The 15,203-nt window shown below is 39.2% G+C and overlaps 1 protein-coding gene across 3 annotated transcripts; it reads left to right on the top strand.

Annotated features, from left to right (window-relative positions):
• Nucleotides 1-301: 301 nt before the first annotated feature.
• arfip1 (ADP-ribosylation factor interacting protein 1 (arfaptin 1)) lies at nt 302-14,618 on the top strand. Of its 3 annotated transcripts, XM_023417419.2 has the most exons (10): nt 302-536; nt 1,931-2,316; nt 6,840-6,941; nt 7,955-8,063; nt 8,618-8,719; nt 10,090-10,202; nt 10,529-10,750; nt 11,199-11,356; nt 11,973-12,147; nt 12,271-14,618. In XM_023417419.2, the coding sequence occupies exons 2-10, from the start codon at nt 1,933-1,935 to the stop codon at nt 12,424-12,426; spliced, it is 1,521 nt and encodes a 506-aa protein (XP_023273187.1). In that variant the 5' UTR covers nt 302-536; nt 1,931-1,932; the 3' UTR covers nt 12,427-14,618. The 3 variants fall into 3 exon arrangements, with proteins under 3 accessions (XP_023273187.1, XP_023273188.1, XP_023273189.1); XM_023417420.2 differs by lacking the exon at nt 8,618-8,719; XM_023417421.2 differs by lacking the exon at nt 1,931-2,316 and having other exon boundaries at nt 305-536.
• The last annotated feature ends 585 nt before the right edge of the window (nt 14,619-15,203 follow it).

The raw sequence follows: 15,203 nt of genomic DNA, 5'->3' as shown, positions 1-15,203 counted from the left end.
GCTTGCGTTGTAACGTGTGCGTCTCCCATCCCGAGGCTTATGGGAAATTGAGTTTGTTGTTGAATATCTCATTGTGGCCAGCTACACGAAGAAAAATTGTAATAAGCTGGGATAAACATTAATGATGAATGCTTGAACCGCTTATTGATTCGTTCATTGTCACGTTTTCACATAAGTATTTACTCCGTCACTCAAATCGTTAAAAAAAAAAGTATTTTATACCTTAGGCACAGAGTGCAGGCACCATAATTTAACAGCAGGGGGAGAGCGCATTCAGCAATTGATGTGGTCTGCTTCAGATGACAGCCGAGGGCCCGCACAGTGGTTCAGTCTTTCCGGGGTTCAATCATCAAGTCTAGTGAGGTAGTGGAGAGCCAAGGACTGATGAGAAGCTGGTAGTATATCTGTGTAGCGTTTGCACAACCTTTTAAGAAAACGTCCAGTGCAGCACGGCACGGAGCACCGAGGAGGATTTAAGTGAACTACTACAACGGCTAACAGCCCACAGCTAAATAGTTAGCCACGGCCGCAGAAAGGTAATGTTAACAAAAGTTTTCATCATCGCCATTCCTGTATGAGGTTCAGTTGCGTATCTAGCGAAATGGTAAGAAAACTGTAACAATTTAAAGTCGTTTATTGAAGTTTTCCATTAGTTCGTCATCTGTGTTATCTGTTGTTTAGCTACGTTAATGTTAGCTAACAACACGTCAACGGGTCTGATGAAGTCACGTTAACTCAAATTAGTGGTCAGCCTAATGCTAACTATGGGAGGTGAAGCCACGGAAATATTTGCTGATTGTTTGCTTTTCAAGCACCGTCTATAGCTTTATCGTTAATCACGCAACATAACAACCGTATTATAATAATGTGTTAAAAAAAATTAAAAGGTATTTTTATCACTTTTGGATGCCCTATTTAGTCACGTGACTGTGCAGCAACAGGTAATTCACCTTGCTAAACCTAAGAGCCAGTTCCGGTGTGTGATATTACAGAGAGATAACGAGCGAGCATCGTGACAACAGTTGTAATGTTTAGCCTCCACCTTGTTTCTTACGTAATGTCAACAGGGTGCCAAACCTAACTGGGTAACCACGACATAAATGGGTCATAATTTCCTTCAGTGAGCTGAAAACCTGAAAATACACACCTAAACGTTGCCTTGCCAACAGTCAGCTCACATCTGTTAATCTATATCAAAGGCAAGGATTGCTCTAATGTTTCAAGTGACCACTGATATTCACCTGTCTATATATTTCCATTGATAAAAGCTTGAGATCATCAAGCAATATACAGTATATTTACAAAGCACAGACATATAAGAAAGCAAGTCAAAGTGCTTTAAAAACTGATAAAACCCCATGTACTGCCAGCAGTATTATCTCAGACATATTTGTAATAACAGATTTGTGATATCTAGTTGGTATGTAGCTTGACTAGCAGCTTCTTTACATTCTTTTACATCCATTTATTTTTCGCAGCCACTTAACTGCCTTGCAATTACAAGGGTTAGTGCTATAGCCTCAGCTTGAGCTGCTCATGCATTATCATGAAATTATCTATAAAATTTTACTGGATGTGTAGGAAATAAACCAAAATGTAATTTGCCCATTTTTTTTTGTATGCATATATGAATGGGTGTACAGTTCTTATATACTTTATGTATGTGTGTCTGGGTCTTTTTTGTCAAACAGTATTACAACATTTGTTTTCATCCATATGCCTTGAAAAGTCTTGGAGGATTCCTGAAATCCCTCCTAAACAGCAGTAAGTGTTGTTAAACAGGGATTTATCCTACAGAAAAACAGATGCTTAGCTCTTGAATGTATTGATTCACATACATACACAAACAGGGGCTTAGGTAGAAGTGTACCATAAGAATCAGCCAGCTTGATAGGACCTATTCATTACCCCTCTATTTATCTGTTTTCAGGTATGTCTGAAGTTAGTCATGAGGCTGAATCGGAGAGGACCTCAACCGAGGACCCTCAGATGGATTGTGAGGATTCTGACAAAGCAGAGGAGAGTTTGAGTGAGAATGTGAAACAGGAGAGTGTAGACAACGGCAGGGGAAGAGATTACACAGATGAGGAACTCTATGACATTGATATTGACAGTGATGAAGAAAATGCAGAAAACAGTGACAAGGCTATTCAGGAGGAGGATGAGGGCAATCAGAGGGAGAGCGTGGTGATGCGCAGGGATGGTGACGCTGCAGACATGTCTGGCAGTGTAGACAAAGGGGGACACGAGACAAATCATCATGTTGAAACAGCTCAAACACCAGTGGAAAGTGGAGATTCTCACACTGAAACAAAGGTGATATTTACCTTCGCTTTGGTCATTAAATCTTCCAGCGCTGGCCTTCTAGCCAATCTTCTAGCACTTCCTTACTGCATCTGTTCGTGTTGCTGTTTTGAGCTTGATTTGCTCTGGTGGTGGCGGTCTCTTTCTTATTTAATCAGTTTATTACTACATTGACTTTTGATGTGAAGCGTTTTCTGAAATAATCACCTGACCTGACCGGAGTCATAGTCATAAAGTGATTGTGTTTGTTTCTTCCTTTTGTGTTTGTAGTTGTGTTTCAGATTTCATTCGGCTTTACTGGAGGTCTTAGAGAAATAGCTGTTGTGTAGCTGTTGCTCCTGGTGCAGTTGGTGCCTTTCTTGCTGATTGTTTGTGTGCTGCTCCTTATGTGTTTGGGAATAAACTAATCTTTCTCAATTTTCTGCCTTATATGAATGCAGGCTTGCCTCAAAGTGATTTTATCTTTATTATTATACAAAATACATTCAAAAGCACTTTATTAGGAACACCATGCTAATACTGCGTAGGACCTCCCTTTGCTCCCAAAACGGCCTCAATAATTTGTGGCATGGATCCCACAAGGTGTTGGAAACTTTCCTCTGAGGTTCTGGCCCATGTTGACATGACTGCATCACATCAGTTCTGCAGATTTCTGCTGCACAACCGTGCTGCCAGTCTCCTGTTGTACCACATGCCAAAGGTGTTCACTGAACTCACTGTCATGTTCATGAAACCAGACCAGGCTAAATTTTTCCAGTCCTCAACTGCCCAGTTGTGGTGAGCCTGTGTCCTCTGCAGCCTCAGATTTCTGTTCTTGGCTGAGACGAGTGGAACCTGACATGGTATTCTCTTTTTGGATTATCTGAGTTACTGTAGCCTTTATGTCAGCTCCTACCAGTCTTGCCATTCTCCTCTGACCTGACCTCTCTCATCAACAAGGTGTTTGTTTGAGTCCACAGAACTGCTACTCACAGGGTGTTTTTTTTTTTTTTTGCTCAGAAGCACTCAAACCAGCCCGTGTGGCACCAACAATCATGTCACTGTCAAAGTCAGAGATCACATTTTTGTCCAGCCTGATGTTTGATGTGAACATATAGTTCCTGATCTTTATCTGCAAGACTTTATACATTGCACTGCTGCCATACGATTGGATGATTAGATAATTGCATGAGTAAGAAAGTGCACAGGTGTTCCTGATAAAGTGCTCAGTGAATGTATTATATATGTATTGTAATGACATGTTTGAGACATTGAGACATTATTTGTTGGTTATAATATTCCTGATTCCAGCTGTTAGTAGGTATACATTCCTCTACAGCCCTTTGTGCCTTCTTTTGTTGACATTGACTTTGTGTAAGTGAAAGTGTACCATTTCCTCATTATGTTTCCCTGTTTGTAAGTTGGGTGTACATAGAGCTCTTGACTTCTACATGCTGTCAGTCACATGACTGGGTAAGTGAGATGGATTTGGATTGCTAGCTGCACATTCTCAGGCAGTCCCACATTTCTTGTGTTGCTGGAATGTGTGACTCCTAAGACTGTGGGCTCAGTGCCAATGTTATACATCAGATTACACAAATTTAAAATAAAAACTCCTCTTTTTTTTCTTTGTTTTTGTAATCAGTCTTCATTTAGTAGCCATAAATGTAGCACAGTTGTAATCAAAAATTTTCAGGTCTTGCTATAAGACAGTTTGAACCCATCATTGTGCAACATGGTTGTGTCACACTCTTCCGTAGTTTGAGAGGCAAGAGAGGATTCTTTCCTCTTTGGCTGACGCAGCTAATTGTACAATTAGCTCATTGTTGTTATCCATCCCTCTCTCCCACGTCAGGTTCGCTTGTATCCAGGATACTGAACTGTAGGCAACGACAAACCATGGCACTCCAAACCTTTCCCCCTCTTCATATGCCTGATTAATTCGCAACCACTTAACTACTATCCCTGCTCCACTAGGCTGACACTATTAGCAAGCTTTCCTGCAGAATGTTTGCAGATGGTGGGTGGGATCATTTTGGCTCAGATACCCCTGATCATCTGTGGAGCCATTGTTGAATTAGTTCCAATATGTTTTGCTGATCAAGAAAACTCTTAAATCCAGATTCATGGATAGATATGGTATAGCTGCAGCTAAACAGATGTAGGCAAAACAATGCTGTTCAGCAAATTTTGTTACAGTCCGTCTGTATTTACTTTTTTTTTTCAAAAGCATGTAATCAGATATGTGCCTCTGCCAGACAGCCTGTTTAAACTTGGTGTCAGAGAGGACTATCAGGCAGGAGTCTGTCTTATCTGCAGTAGTTGGTGAGACAAGCTTAGCAGTGTCTGTGCTGCCTTCCTGCATGCTGGCGTCATATGGCGTTTAAGTATTTATGTGTCTGTTACATGACAACACTGAGTCGTCGTCGTTTTATAGAGCTCGACTTTGGCCTTTTTGTAATATATTATATTCAGGTTGGCCATATCAGAAATCTTTGCTTATGGACTCTGGTTTTAAAGAGACATGTTTTGACTCCCAGAGAGGAAAACATCCAAAAAATACAAAATTCAGCTCTCAACTCTTTACATCCAGTCTTCTCCTCCGAGACCAATTCTAACCCTTTTTAAATGTATTTGTAAAGCATTAGTGTAATGTATTATCAATCAGTTGATCCACTTCACAAATATTTTAAGTAATGCTTCTTCATTTAAACTTGTTTTTAAGAAGCTTTCAGCTTATAAATACTGTATCATACTATTAATATATGTATGGTTTCTATCAGCTTATGTATTTCTGCACTTGGGGGTGATGCTGCCTGTCATTTTAGGGTTGCATACTACTACAGAAATCCTCACATTTCCAACTGTTTGTGCAATTTGTGCACTAGAACTACTTTGTTCATTCATAGCCTGCATTAGAATCAGATGTTTACTGTGTTGACAGTACTGTGAGGAGTTGTACCTTGTGGTCATTAAAGATATAATTTACTAAATGAAGTAAGTAAACCTGCAAGCATTGACATATTGAAGTAAGAGTTATTAATATAAACCCATGATTTAAACTCACCTTTTTGCTCACACAGTAAAACCAGTCATTCAGTTTAGAGTAGACCAAGGTCTTGTTACCTGGTGATCTGGCAGCTATTTGCATTATTTACACACTGGTTGAAGTCCATAGGGGAAGAATCGTGCTCAAAGATGTAAATTAAGATTTGTTGATTATTGAAATAAAATAAATGCAGTAGTACCATCTTTGCCAGATGTGGTTAATGAACATTAACCAGCTTAAGATTGTTAGGCCTTCCAAGGCTTGCACACACAGCTGTATAATTGTTAGGTTACTGCCCTAGTTCCCAAGTCCACAGTGATTAGATCTGAAAAAATGTACTAAAACTAGCACAGCTGTATCTTCAGCATGCAGCAACGGGCAGCCAGTTTATTATAGCCTAAACAAAACTCATGAGGCCACAAACTGTTGTCTCCACCCTGTGGCTTGCTAGGAGCCCACATGTTAATGTGTAGCTAAGCTAGCCAATGAGTCACTGTGTCGTTTTAATCTACAGGGACCATGATCCACGTATTATAACAGGTCTTTTTCCATACGATTGTTAATTATATTCAAGGTTAAGCAGACTCTTGTCCCATGTGTGCTCCTGTAGCATTAACATGAAGCTTTGCATTTGCTAGGAAACACTGACATGAATATGGCAGTAACAAACCAGATATTGTCTGCCCAAACCATTGCTATGGAGAGCAGCAGATGTTAGCAGATGCTTTTTCCATAGCGTCATGGGTGTGTGGCCTTATGCACCAAACTGTTATGGCTCACTTAATATGAGATAATGTGTGTTTAATACTAAACACTACAATACTAAAACAGGAAGTAATGTATTCAAATGGTGAGAATGGTGACATGATCTTGCTAACATACTAAAACTTCAAACGTGCTGTATTTAGTAATGGAACAGTGTTGTAAACTAGAGGAGTGTTGAAAGTTTATGCCAGGTATTGCACAAGAACTTCATTACATGGGAAATACTGTAATGCTGCAACATAACTGACATAAAGCTCTCAAAGCTCGTCATCCTCTCCTGCAAACGAATGAAAGGAACAGTTGAAAGAGGATGGGTTTGGGATTGGACACTTTAGATACCAGTGCCATAATCTTTTTTATCCGTATACTGTAATTACAGGTATAATGTTAAATAATCAAACTCTTCATTGTTTCATTGCATTAAACTATTCTAATGTGAGTCATATCTTCAAATTATGTTCCTGTTTTTTTACCTTTTGTAGGATATTGATTGTTCAATGCTCAATTTACAGTCTGAGTTAATACTGTGCATCTTGTTAACATATTGTCGTGTCATCACTGTGACTCCACTGTGTATCTATAATTATCAGCATTGAATCCAATTTCAATCCAGTATCCACTGTGTCAGTGTCCACAAGATGGCAGTCCACAGCTATTGTGTCTTAGAGGTGATCCCTCTCTTTGATGTTGTCAGAGGATGCTTTGAGCAATAACCTTCTTCATTTCACCTTCGTCATTATAGGAAAGCACAATGGCTGAGGAGTTTCATAGAAGCTCAGCCGCTGAGATTCCAGTCACCAGCAATGGAGACCTGGATCAGAGCCCTGAGACAGTTTTTCAGAGGGTAAGAGTTTATTTACAGACTTATGAGAACAGCACCTCAAAACTATATTACTGTCATAGACAATATAAGTACTGGCTTCCATAACAAAAGTTCAAACAGGTCCTCAAAATGATGATGTCTTTAACAGCACCACTACCTGATGTTATGATACCTGTGTCTGTGATATCCACTCTACTCATGGATAAAAATGAACAGTGCAACCAAATTTTCAAAATTGGTTGTATGCAGCAGTGGGGCGTAAGGAGATGTAGTCAGGTTGCTTGTTTTACTTTGAACAACAGTTCATAACTCAGATATTCAGTTTACTGTGATATGGTAAAGAATAGTGCAAAATCTTGAAATTTCAGAAGCAGGAAATTGTTGACATTTGTGCTTGAAAAATATTTAATTTAATATTTAAAATAGTTGCATATTCATTTGTGGCAATTGAATAATAGACAAATTGTTACAGATCTACAAAACAGGTTTCATTCTGTGTAGCAGCGGTGTGCTCAGACAGTCAAGGTGAGATTGTTCCAATGAGAAGTCATTTCGAAGGAGACTTCAGAGCGCCTTCTCTCTTTCTCATCAGTATGACTGAGCTGGCAGAGTTTATTCCAAATGGCTCACTGTCACACTGACAATCTGTTGCAGAGAAGAGACACAGCAGCCACAAGCATGTAGGCAGATTTAAAATGTTTAATTTTGATAAAATGAGTTCAGACGGGAATTTACGAATTGCCCCGAGGGACTTAACTGTATATTGACCTGTTTTTTGTCTCACATTGATTATTTGTGTCACTGTGAACCACATAGCTGCAGTTCACTAATTTAGGTTTGCCATGAGTTAACTTTTTCTTCTTTCACTCCATCATTAGAGTAAATGTTCAAACAGTAGCTTGAATATCTCAACCAAGGTTAGATACCTAAACCACAAACCACCAACACAAATACAGAAAGTACACCAAACCTTCTACATGCAATTGCTGCCTGTCTGCAGGGAACCACTAAACCCTGTTTGAATGTTTCCACAGGACGCTTACCCCAGTGGCCCTGGAGCCCTAAACCTCTCAGAGTCCTGCGTCACCTCCAGCAACTTTGCTTCAACAGCAGAGGGCATCATTGAATCAGGACCATACAAAGGTAAACACTCCAATGCTCAACTCTGAGTTTTGTGATGCAGCAGCACGTCAGAAACTCAATCTCAGACCATGTCAGCTTCATACATCATTTGATTGTGTTGCAGCATTCTGTATTTACAAACCGTCTTTCTCTCCAGTGGCTGCACTTTTGGTTTTTTAATCTCTGTGAAATTTGAAAGGCAGACATTTGAATTTGTAAAGGTGGACATCCAATTGAATTTAATGAGTTTCTTCTGATCTCCAGGTTGTAACCCTCCTTTCCTTTTCATCATCACACCCTTGTTACAAATGCAAATAAAAATCTCCCCATAGAGCAGCAAGCTGTTGTAGCCCATTTACCACAATGTTGCCATGGCTATTTTCCGTGTTATTTACACTGGATGAGGTAGGCTTTTGTTCATTAAAACATTCATCCTGCAACATGGGGAGGGCCAGCGTAATTAAAAAAAAAAAATAAAAAAAAACACAGGAAATCAACATCAATGAGAAATTCCCCTTACTTGTGTAGGTGGGAGCGTGACATACTAACGAATCATAACTCTGAATATCTCCCAGGGTCAGCAAGCCTGCCCACGTCTCCCGTGGCACCTGTAGCTCCCAGCTCAGCTGTTGCTAGCCGCCTGGCGCGCTCTTCCAGCGATAGTCAGGCTGAGAAAGGTACCAGCAGCGATGGAGCATGAACAAGATGATACTGAATCATCACCATTTGCACACTAAATTAACCACAATCTACTGTACCCTTCTTGGTTTTCATCAGTTTCTTACCCTCTCCTTGTTCCCACAGGCTGTGCTCCATTCAGAATCAAACCTTTCTTCTTCTCCTTTCTTGTTTATTGGCTCTCCAAACTTTTGCCTTTGCATAAGTCCGGGCTAACTGATGTAGTTTTATGCTTTGCTGTGGCTAAGTGTTTATATAGTCCTTTAGGGTCCTGTTCCTAAGATCTAGAGCTCAAGATTTCTAGATCTGATGCAATGTCTTGATGCCTAAAGCATTTGCTTCTCCTGAAAGAAAACTGCTTTCACATTTAATCTCAGTGGGTTTCCCTGCTTGCAACCTTTGTCCTTGCAAAAGTTGGCACCCATAGTCTCACTCTGTGGAGCCCCAAAACTGACAAAATGTAGTAAATGTAAGGCAAGAGAAATGTATGTGAATGAATACTATTGTTAGTCAAATAATTACTATGCAGTGTGAAAATAAATATAAATTTGCCTTTAGGTAAAAAAGATTTTTTAATTTATTTATTTTTACCACCATAACACAAACTTTAAGTGTAAACTGTGGTCACTAAACACAGTGAGCTTTCAGTTAATGTTAGTTCACTGAAGCTATCAATCTTTATAAAGCTACAATGTACATAATGTAAAGCATTTAAGCTTTAGCTATTACAGAGTGTATAATTTTAACAAGCAAATGCTAACAAAGTTAGCAAGCTACGGCTAAGTTTTTAGTTTAGCTAACTTGTCATTATGAGAAAAAGGAAATTAAAATCCATGACTAATTTAAAATCTGGTCCAACTCAATGAAGACAAGAAACGCACACCTGAAGATGAAAGGTAGTTAGCTAGCTACTTTATTAGCATTAGCTTGTCGGCTAAAAGTATATAGCGCCATATCTTTTTACACTACATTCTAATTATTTAACAATATTATTTATTGATGTAGTCAGCTCTATTTTTGTCTTGTACATTTTGTCTGTTTTTGGGATATCTTTCAGTATTTCCTTTCTGTGCCCAAAACACAATGAAGCACTATTCATCACTTTTACTGTGATTGTTAGGGGGGTTAATCATGACTAATTGTATTTTCATTTTGAACTGAATAATCATTGATGTCATCAGTGTCCTCTAATGCCTTTTAATTCAGCATGTAGTTTTTGTTGAAGTTTCAGTGTCTTCACGACAATCTAATTACACTGTTTGATAATTATAACTCTTGAAATGTACCTTCTTAATTTTCACCATAGCTTTCTAGCCTGCAAAGCCAATAACTTAATCAATCACTAAGTGAATGACTTTTAATTGTCCAGGCGAAATGAAAGCACAGCCAAACAGTGGAGCGTTGGTCCTATCAGATGACTTAAAGAACCCAGCCATGGAAAAACTGGACCTCGTGAGAAAGTGGAGCATCAACACATATAAAGTAATCCTCTCTGTCCTTCATTTATTTTCATGTCCTGTCTGCTACACCTCTCAGCCTTTGCATCACTCTTTGTCTTCTCTCAGTTAATTAGGATGTTGGCAGAAAAAGTGAACTATACCCCAAACTGACAACCACAATGACTGATAACTTTTCTTGTTTTAGACTTTGTTGTTTGGCTCCACTCCCTTTTTAATTATCTCTTTCAGAACCTGTTTCCTCTTTCTCTCTTGATAAAAGCACAAACTCCCCACAGTCATTCATAGTATTTTAAAATGCAGTTTGCCTCTTACCAGTTTGTTCGTTAATAAGCCTGATTTCCACTGCAGTGTACCAGGCAGATCCTATCGGAGAAGCTGGGTCGGGGCTCGAGGACCGTGGACCTGGAGCTGGAGGCTCAAATTGAAGTCCTGCGTGACAACAAGAGAAAGTACCAGAATGTGATAAAGCTGGCTCAGACGCTGGCCAGTCAGCTGTCCCAGATGATGCAGACGCAGAGGCAGCTGGGCGACGCTTTCGCCGACCTCAGCCTCAAGTCGCCAGAACTCCATGTGAGTCCATATATTTAGATATATATTAGATTAGGTAGAACACAGTGAGTGTCAATCATAGCTTGTAACTTATTGTCCCAGCAGAGAGTCTGAGAGAATATGAAGAATATGCATTGACTTATGGGCCATATGCTGGACAGTTTTGTTTTCCTAGAAGCTACTCTGATCCCATAGATCACTACTTATTATCGCTGTTTATTGTTACTGTGCATTTTGATTTTAATGAAGCATCACATGACAGCGATACATATACTATATGTAGTACTGTATCTTTGTTGTTTGAATTGTTTTTCTAACTGGATATTTATTTTACATGTAGGTCGGCTCAATCTGTGGAAATATTGGCCTCCCCACGGGTTAATCTGTAAGGGTGGTACTAACAAAATTGACTCATACAGTTTCGGTAACCACTAATACTCCTGTATGTGTGTTCAATTGTGTTCTTCAGGAGGAGTTTGGTTACAACGCTGACACCCAAAAGCTTTTGTCCAAAAATGGAGAGACACTGCTGGGTGCCATCAACTTCTTCATCTCCAGTGTGAACACACTTGTGGACAAAACAATCGAAGACACCATGCTTAATATCAAACAGTATGAAATAGCCAGGTAAGAAAAAAATATGTTTGTTTTGCCTGTGCACCAGCTCCAATCCACAAAATCTATACAAATAGTTGGAGAAAACATTTTTATCCTGTCTGGATGTTTTGGTCTGTGCTTGGTGCTGGGTTGAATAACCTTACCTGTCAAACTTAAACTTTGCACACATGTTTACATGTTAGTGTTTTTCTCCACCTGATTAAAATAAGTTCAATATTCACTTTGGTCTCCACCAGAAAAATATCTGGCTCTTTAACTTCTAAATGCTCCATGCTCCAAATGTTTTTACTAGTTACATGATGACTAATCACGCCGATGAGAGCCATGACACTGAACAACAGCAGTAAAATTGCAGGCCGTAAAACCAAAACCAATGAGCTGAAAGGTGCTAAAATGCTCCGTAACGCAGAGAGGAACAGCAGAGCCGGGTGATAAATGTCTCCTTTTGTTGATTAAATATAACTTGTGGACTGGAGCTGGGGTTCAGGGGTTACTCTTGCCATTGGTTCATTTCTGGTAACCTTGCTCTTAGTAATGTGCTGCAATGTGCGTGTCCTTGCATATTGTGATGCATACACACGCATTATACAGTTCTGATGGTGTTTAAATAATGTCTCATCCCTAGGGTGGAGTATGATGCATACCGCACAGATTTGGAGGAGTTGAATCTGGGGCCACGTGACGCCACCACCATGCCCAAGATCGAGCTGTCCCAGCAACAGTTCCAGATCCACCGTGAGAAGTACGAGAGGATGCGCAACGATGTTTCTGTCAAGCTGAAGTTCCTGGAGGAGAACAAGGTCATCTAGATTGTAGCTCTGCTCTACATACCTGCGCCATCTTATCAGCATTCAGGTTCAATGTGCTCATCGTCTCTCTTTTTTTTTTTTTTTTTTTTCCTCTTCTCTTCTTCTCCCAAACAGGTGAAGGTATTGCATAACCAGCTGATCCTGTTCCACAATGCCATAGCTGCATACTACGCTGGAAACCAACAGCAGCTGGAACAGACACTCAAGCAGTTCCACATCAAGTTGAAAATGCCAGGTGGGGACAGTCCATCTTGGCTGGAAGAGCACTAATCACTCCTTTCAAAGCCATAGTGGCACAGTTTGGGGTTTTGACAGGAGATGTCAAATTCTACAAAATACTACAGGAAACCCTCTTCTTACATCAACTCTTCAGTCACTGCCTTTCGAAATCTCTGAATTGTAAATCTTTTAACGAAATGCGCTAAAAGGAAGAAAAAAAAAACCCCAGAATCTGTTTTACTCTTGAGCTTAAAGAATGCTATTCATTTTTGCAGTTATTTCAAATCATAGGAAACGCACTTTTATACTGTTTGACGGAAATGTTGAACAGGAGTTGCTGCAGTAAACACATTTGGAAACTGTAAATGGCCTTTTGTATTCCAGCATATGAATGTTGTATCCCAGCACGGTGGACATGCTGGCTCTGTAAGGGCAGCGTCTGGGATCAAAACGACTGCCATTTCACTCACATTGTTGACATCACTCTTATCAGCTGACTGAGATGAGGATGAATGCTTTATGAAAGTCTAATCAGGAAGATTGTTTTTCGACTTATACTCTTTGAGGATTTGACTTGACACCTGCTGTGATGAATGGGGCAAATTTGCTTTCAGGTTTCTGAATCATGCAAATGCTAATTGATCACTTTTACCAGCAAACTCTAATTAAAGTAGTGTTTTCGACATTTTGGGAAATATTTTTAATTGCTTTCTTGAGAGTTTAATGAAAAGATTAACACCACTCTCCTATTTGTCAATTTGATTATAGCTAGCAGCTGTTTAGGTTAGCTTAGCATGAAGACCAGAAACAAGGGGACACAGCTAGCCTTGCTCTGTCTGACGGTAAAAAGTTCTCCCTGCCAACACCTGTAAACCTCACTAATACAAAAACCAAAGTGTAAAAAAAAAAATCAAGTTGATGTTTTATGGGGAGGTTGAGTACCTTAGGACAAAGCCAGGCAATCTGTATCCCCCTGTTTCTAGTCTTTATGCTAAGCTAAGCTAACAGCTGCCGGCTCTAGCCTCATATTAAACAGACAGACATGAGACAGACATGAGAGTATGGTGTATGGTTTGGATCTTCTCATATAACTCTGAGAAAGAAAACAAACAAGTATTTCCCAAAATGTCAAACTGGTCCTTTTTTTTTAAAAAAATTCATAGTGATGGCTGTTCACAACAAATGCCACATTATAATACGATTATGTTGACATCATGCTTTTTAATCAATATTTACCGTCTGGTTGTTTTTTTTTTTTTTTTTAGCATTTCCCTATTTTGTCCAAATCCACGGCACATGACTGAATGGGTGTGTCGATTCTCTTAAATTCCAGAGAAGATGAAGGAGCAGCCTTATGCGACTAAATGTGCCTTGATTTCACAAATTTGCTCCTGTCTTTCCCCTTCATGCTAACTGGTCTTATTATTGGAAACACTACCAGTTTTCGGGACCAACTCTCAATGGAAGAGAAAGGACCAAGCACATGCACAAACACACACAAAACACACACTCCAGGGATATAGTCAGATAGCCTATATCACATCTAAACACTCTATACAACACAAATGATAGCTGTGTTTTGAAAGGAAAAAAAGCTCCATCAACTTCAGAAAGTGTAAATCTATTTGAAGACATGCTGTTCTCAAAGGTATTTATCCATATTGCACATATGCACATTTATGCATTTGAGACTAATTACAAAAAGAACTGTAAGAAATGTATGATATGTAAGGTGTAAACCAAAATACAATTAACTTGAGAAACTTTTTGTCTTTTGTAAATTTAAAAGACCAGCATTCTTTACCTGAGCTGCTAACAGTTTCCGTCACTGGGCTATATAAAAGTATTTTTTTCAAAGGGGGGCTTCTTTGTTCTGGTATTTCTAACCAGCTCTCATGTCCTCACTTTGTTGATTTGTACTTTTCCTATGGCTCACTGTAGCAGTTTTAGAGTGTGAATCTTGTACAACAATCTATTGTTTCCCTGAAATAGGTGGATATATATTTGTAATTTTCTCTATTTTACCACAAGTATGTAGTTTATGACCAATGCAGCCATTTGGCTTTTGATTTTTTTTTTTTTTTTTTTTTTTTCCTGAAGACCTACAGAATGATATACTAGTACTAGTATGTACTAGTTGATCTCTACCTTTTGTAATAATGAAACATTAACAAATGTTGAGTTAAAAAGGATTCAGAAAGTTGTGTAACCGCTTTGGGAAAATAAAAGTTTCTTTTCTTTAAGTGTCTCTTTTGTTGAGGTTTTGTGGTTGTAGCTTGTTTGGAAAGTCACATCCAGGGGTCAGCAAAGAAACATGAATCACGGTAAAGCCCTATACTACCTGTGGCTTGTTGTTGACAATGGGCTACAGCAGAAAAGATACAGACAGTATCACAGATGGGACACAAAAAGCTCATTACATGACCAAATGAGAATTTACAATGATTTGCAGAATGTTTTTTCAAGTAGGCTTGTTCTGCCTTATCCTGTTTTTTCATCAGTGTTCCTTTCCAGATGAGGGGTTTATATTGTATAATCTGTTATACTGACATATGGGTTCAAACAACTGTAGCCAACGGAGGGACTTTTGTTTACTCAATGCTTCTGGGTTTTCATAATTGCAGACCCACCACACCCACATGTATACATTTGACAGGATCTGGTTGATCCTCAGAAAAGCCTTGAGGATGTCGGTCGCAGCCTCAGTGTCATGTTTATCTGTACATTGTCAATCAAATCTGGCTCCTCAGATCACCACGCTAGGACAAAAAAAGATTATAGCATAAGAACACCTAAAACAGCAGTTGAATGTTTTACAATGTAATGAA

This window comes from Seriola lalandi, unplaced genomic scaffold (assembly GCF_002814215.2).
Source record: "Seriola lalandi dorsalis isolate HSWRI2012SDOR001 ecotype SW California unplaced genomic scaffold, Sedor1 jcf7180002054574, whole genome shotgun sequence".
In the NCBI taxonomy this organism is placed as follows: Eukaryota; Metazoa; Chordata; class Actinopteri; order Carangiformes; family Carangidae; genus Seriola; species Seriola lalandi.
This window is presented reverse-complemented; position numbering and strand designations above follow the sequence as displayed.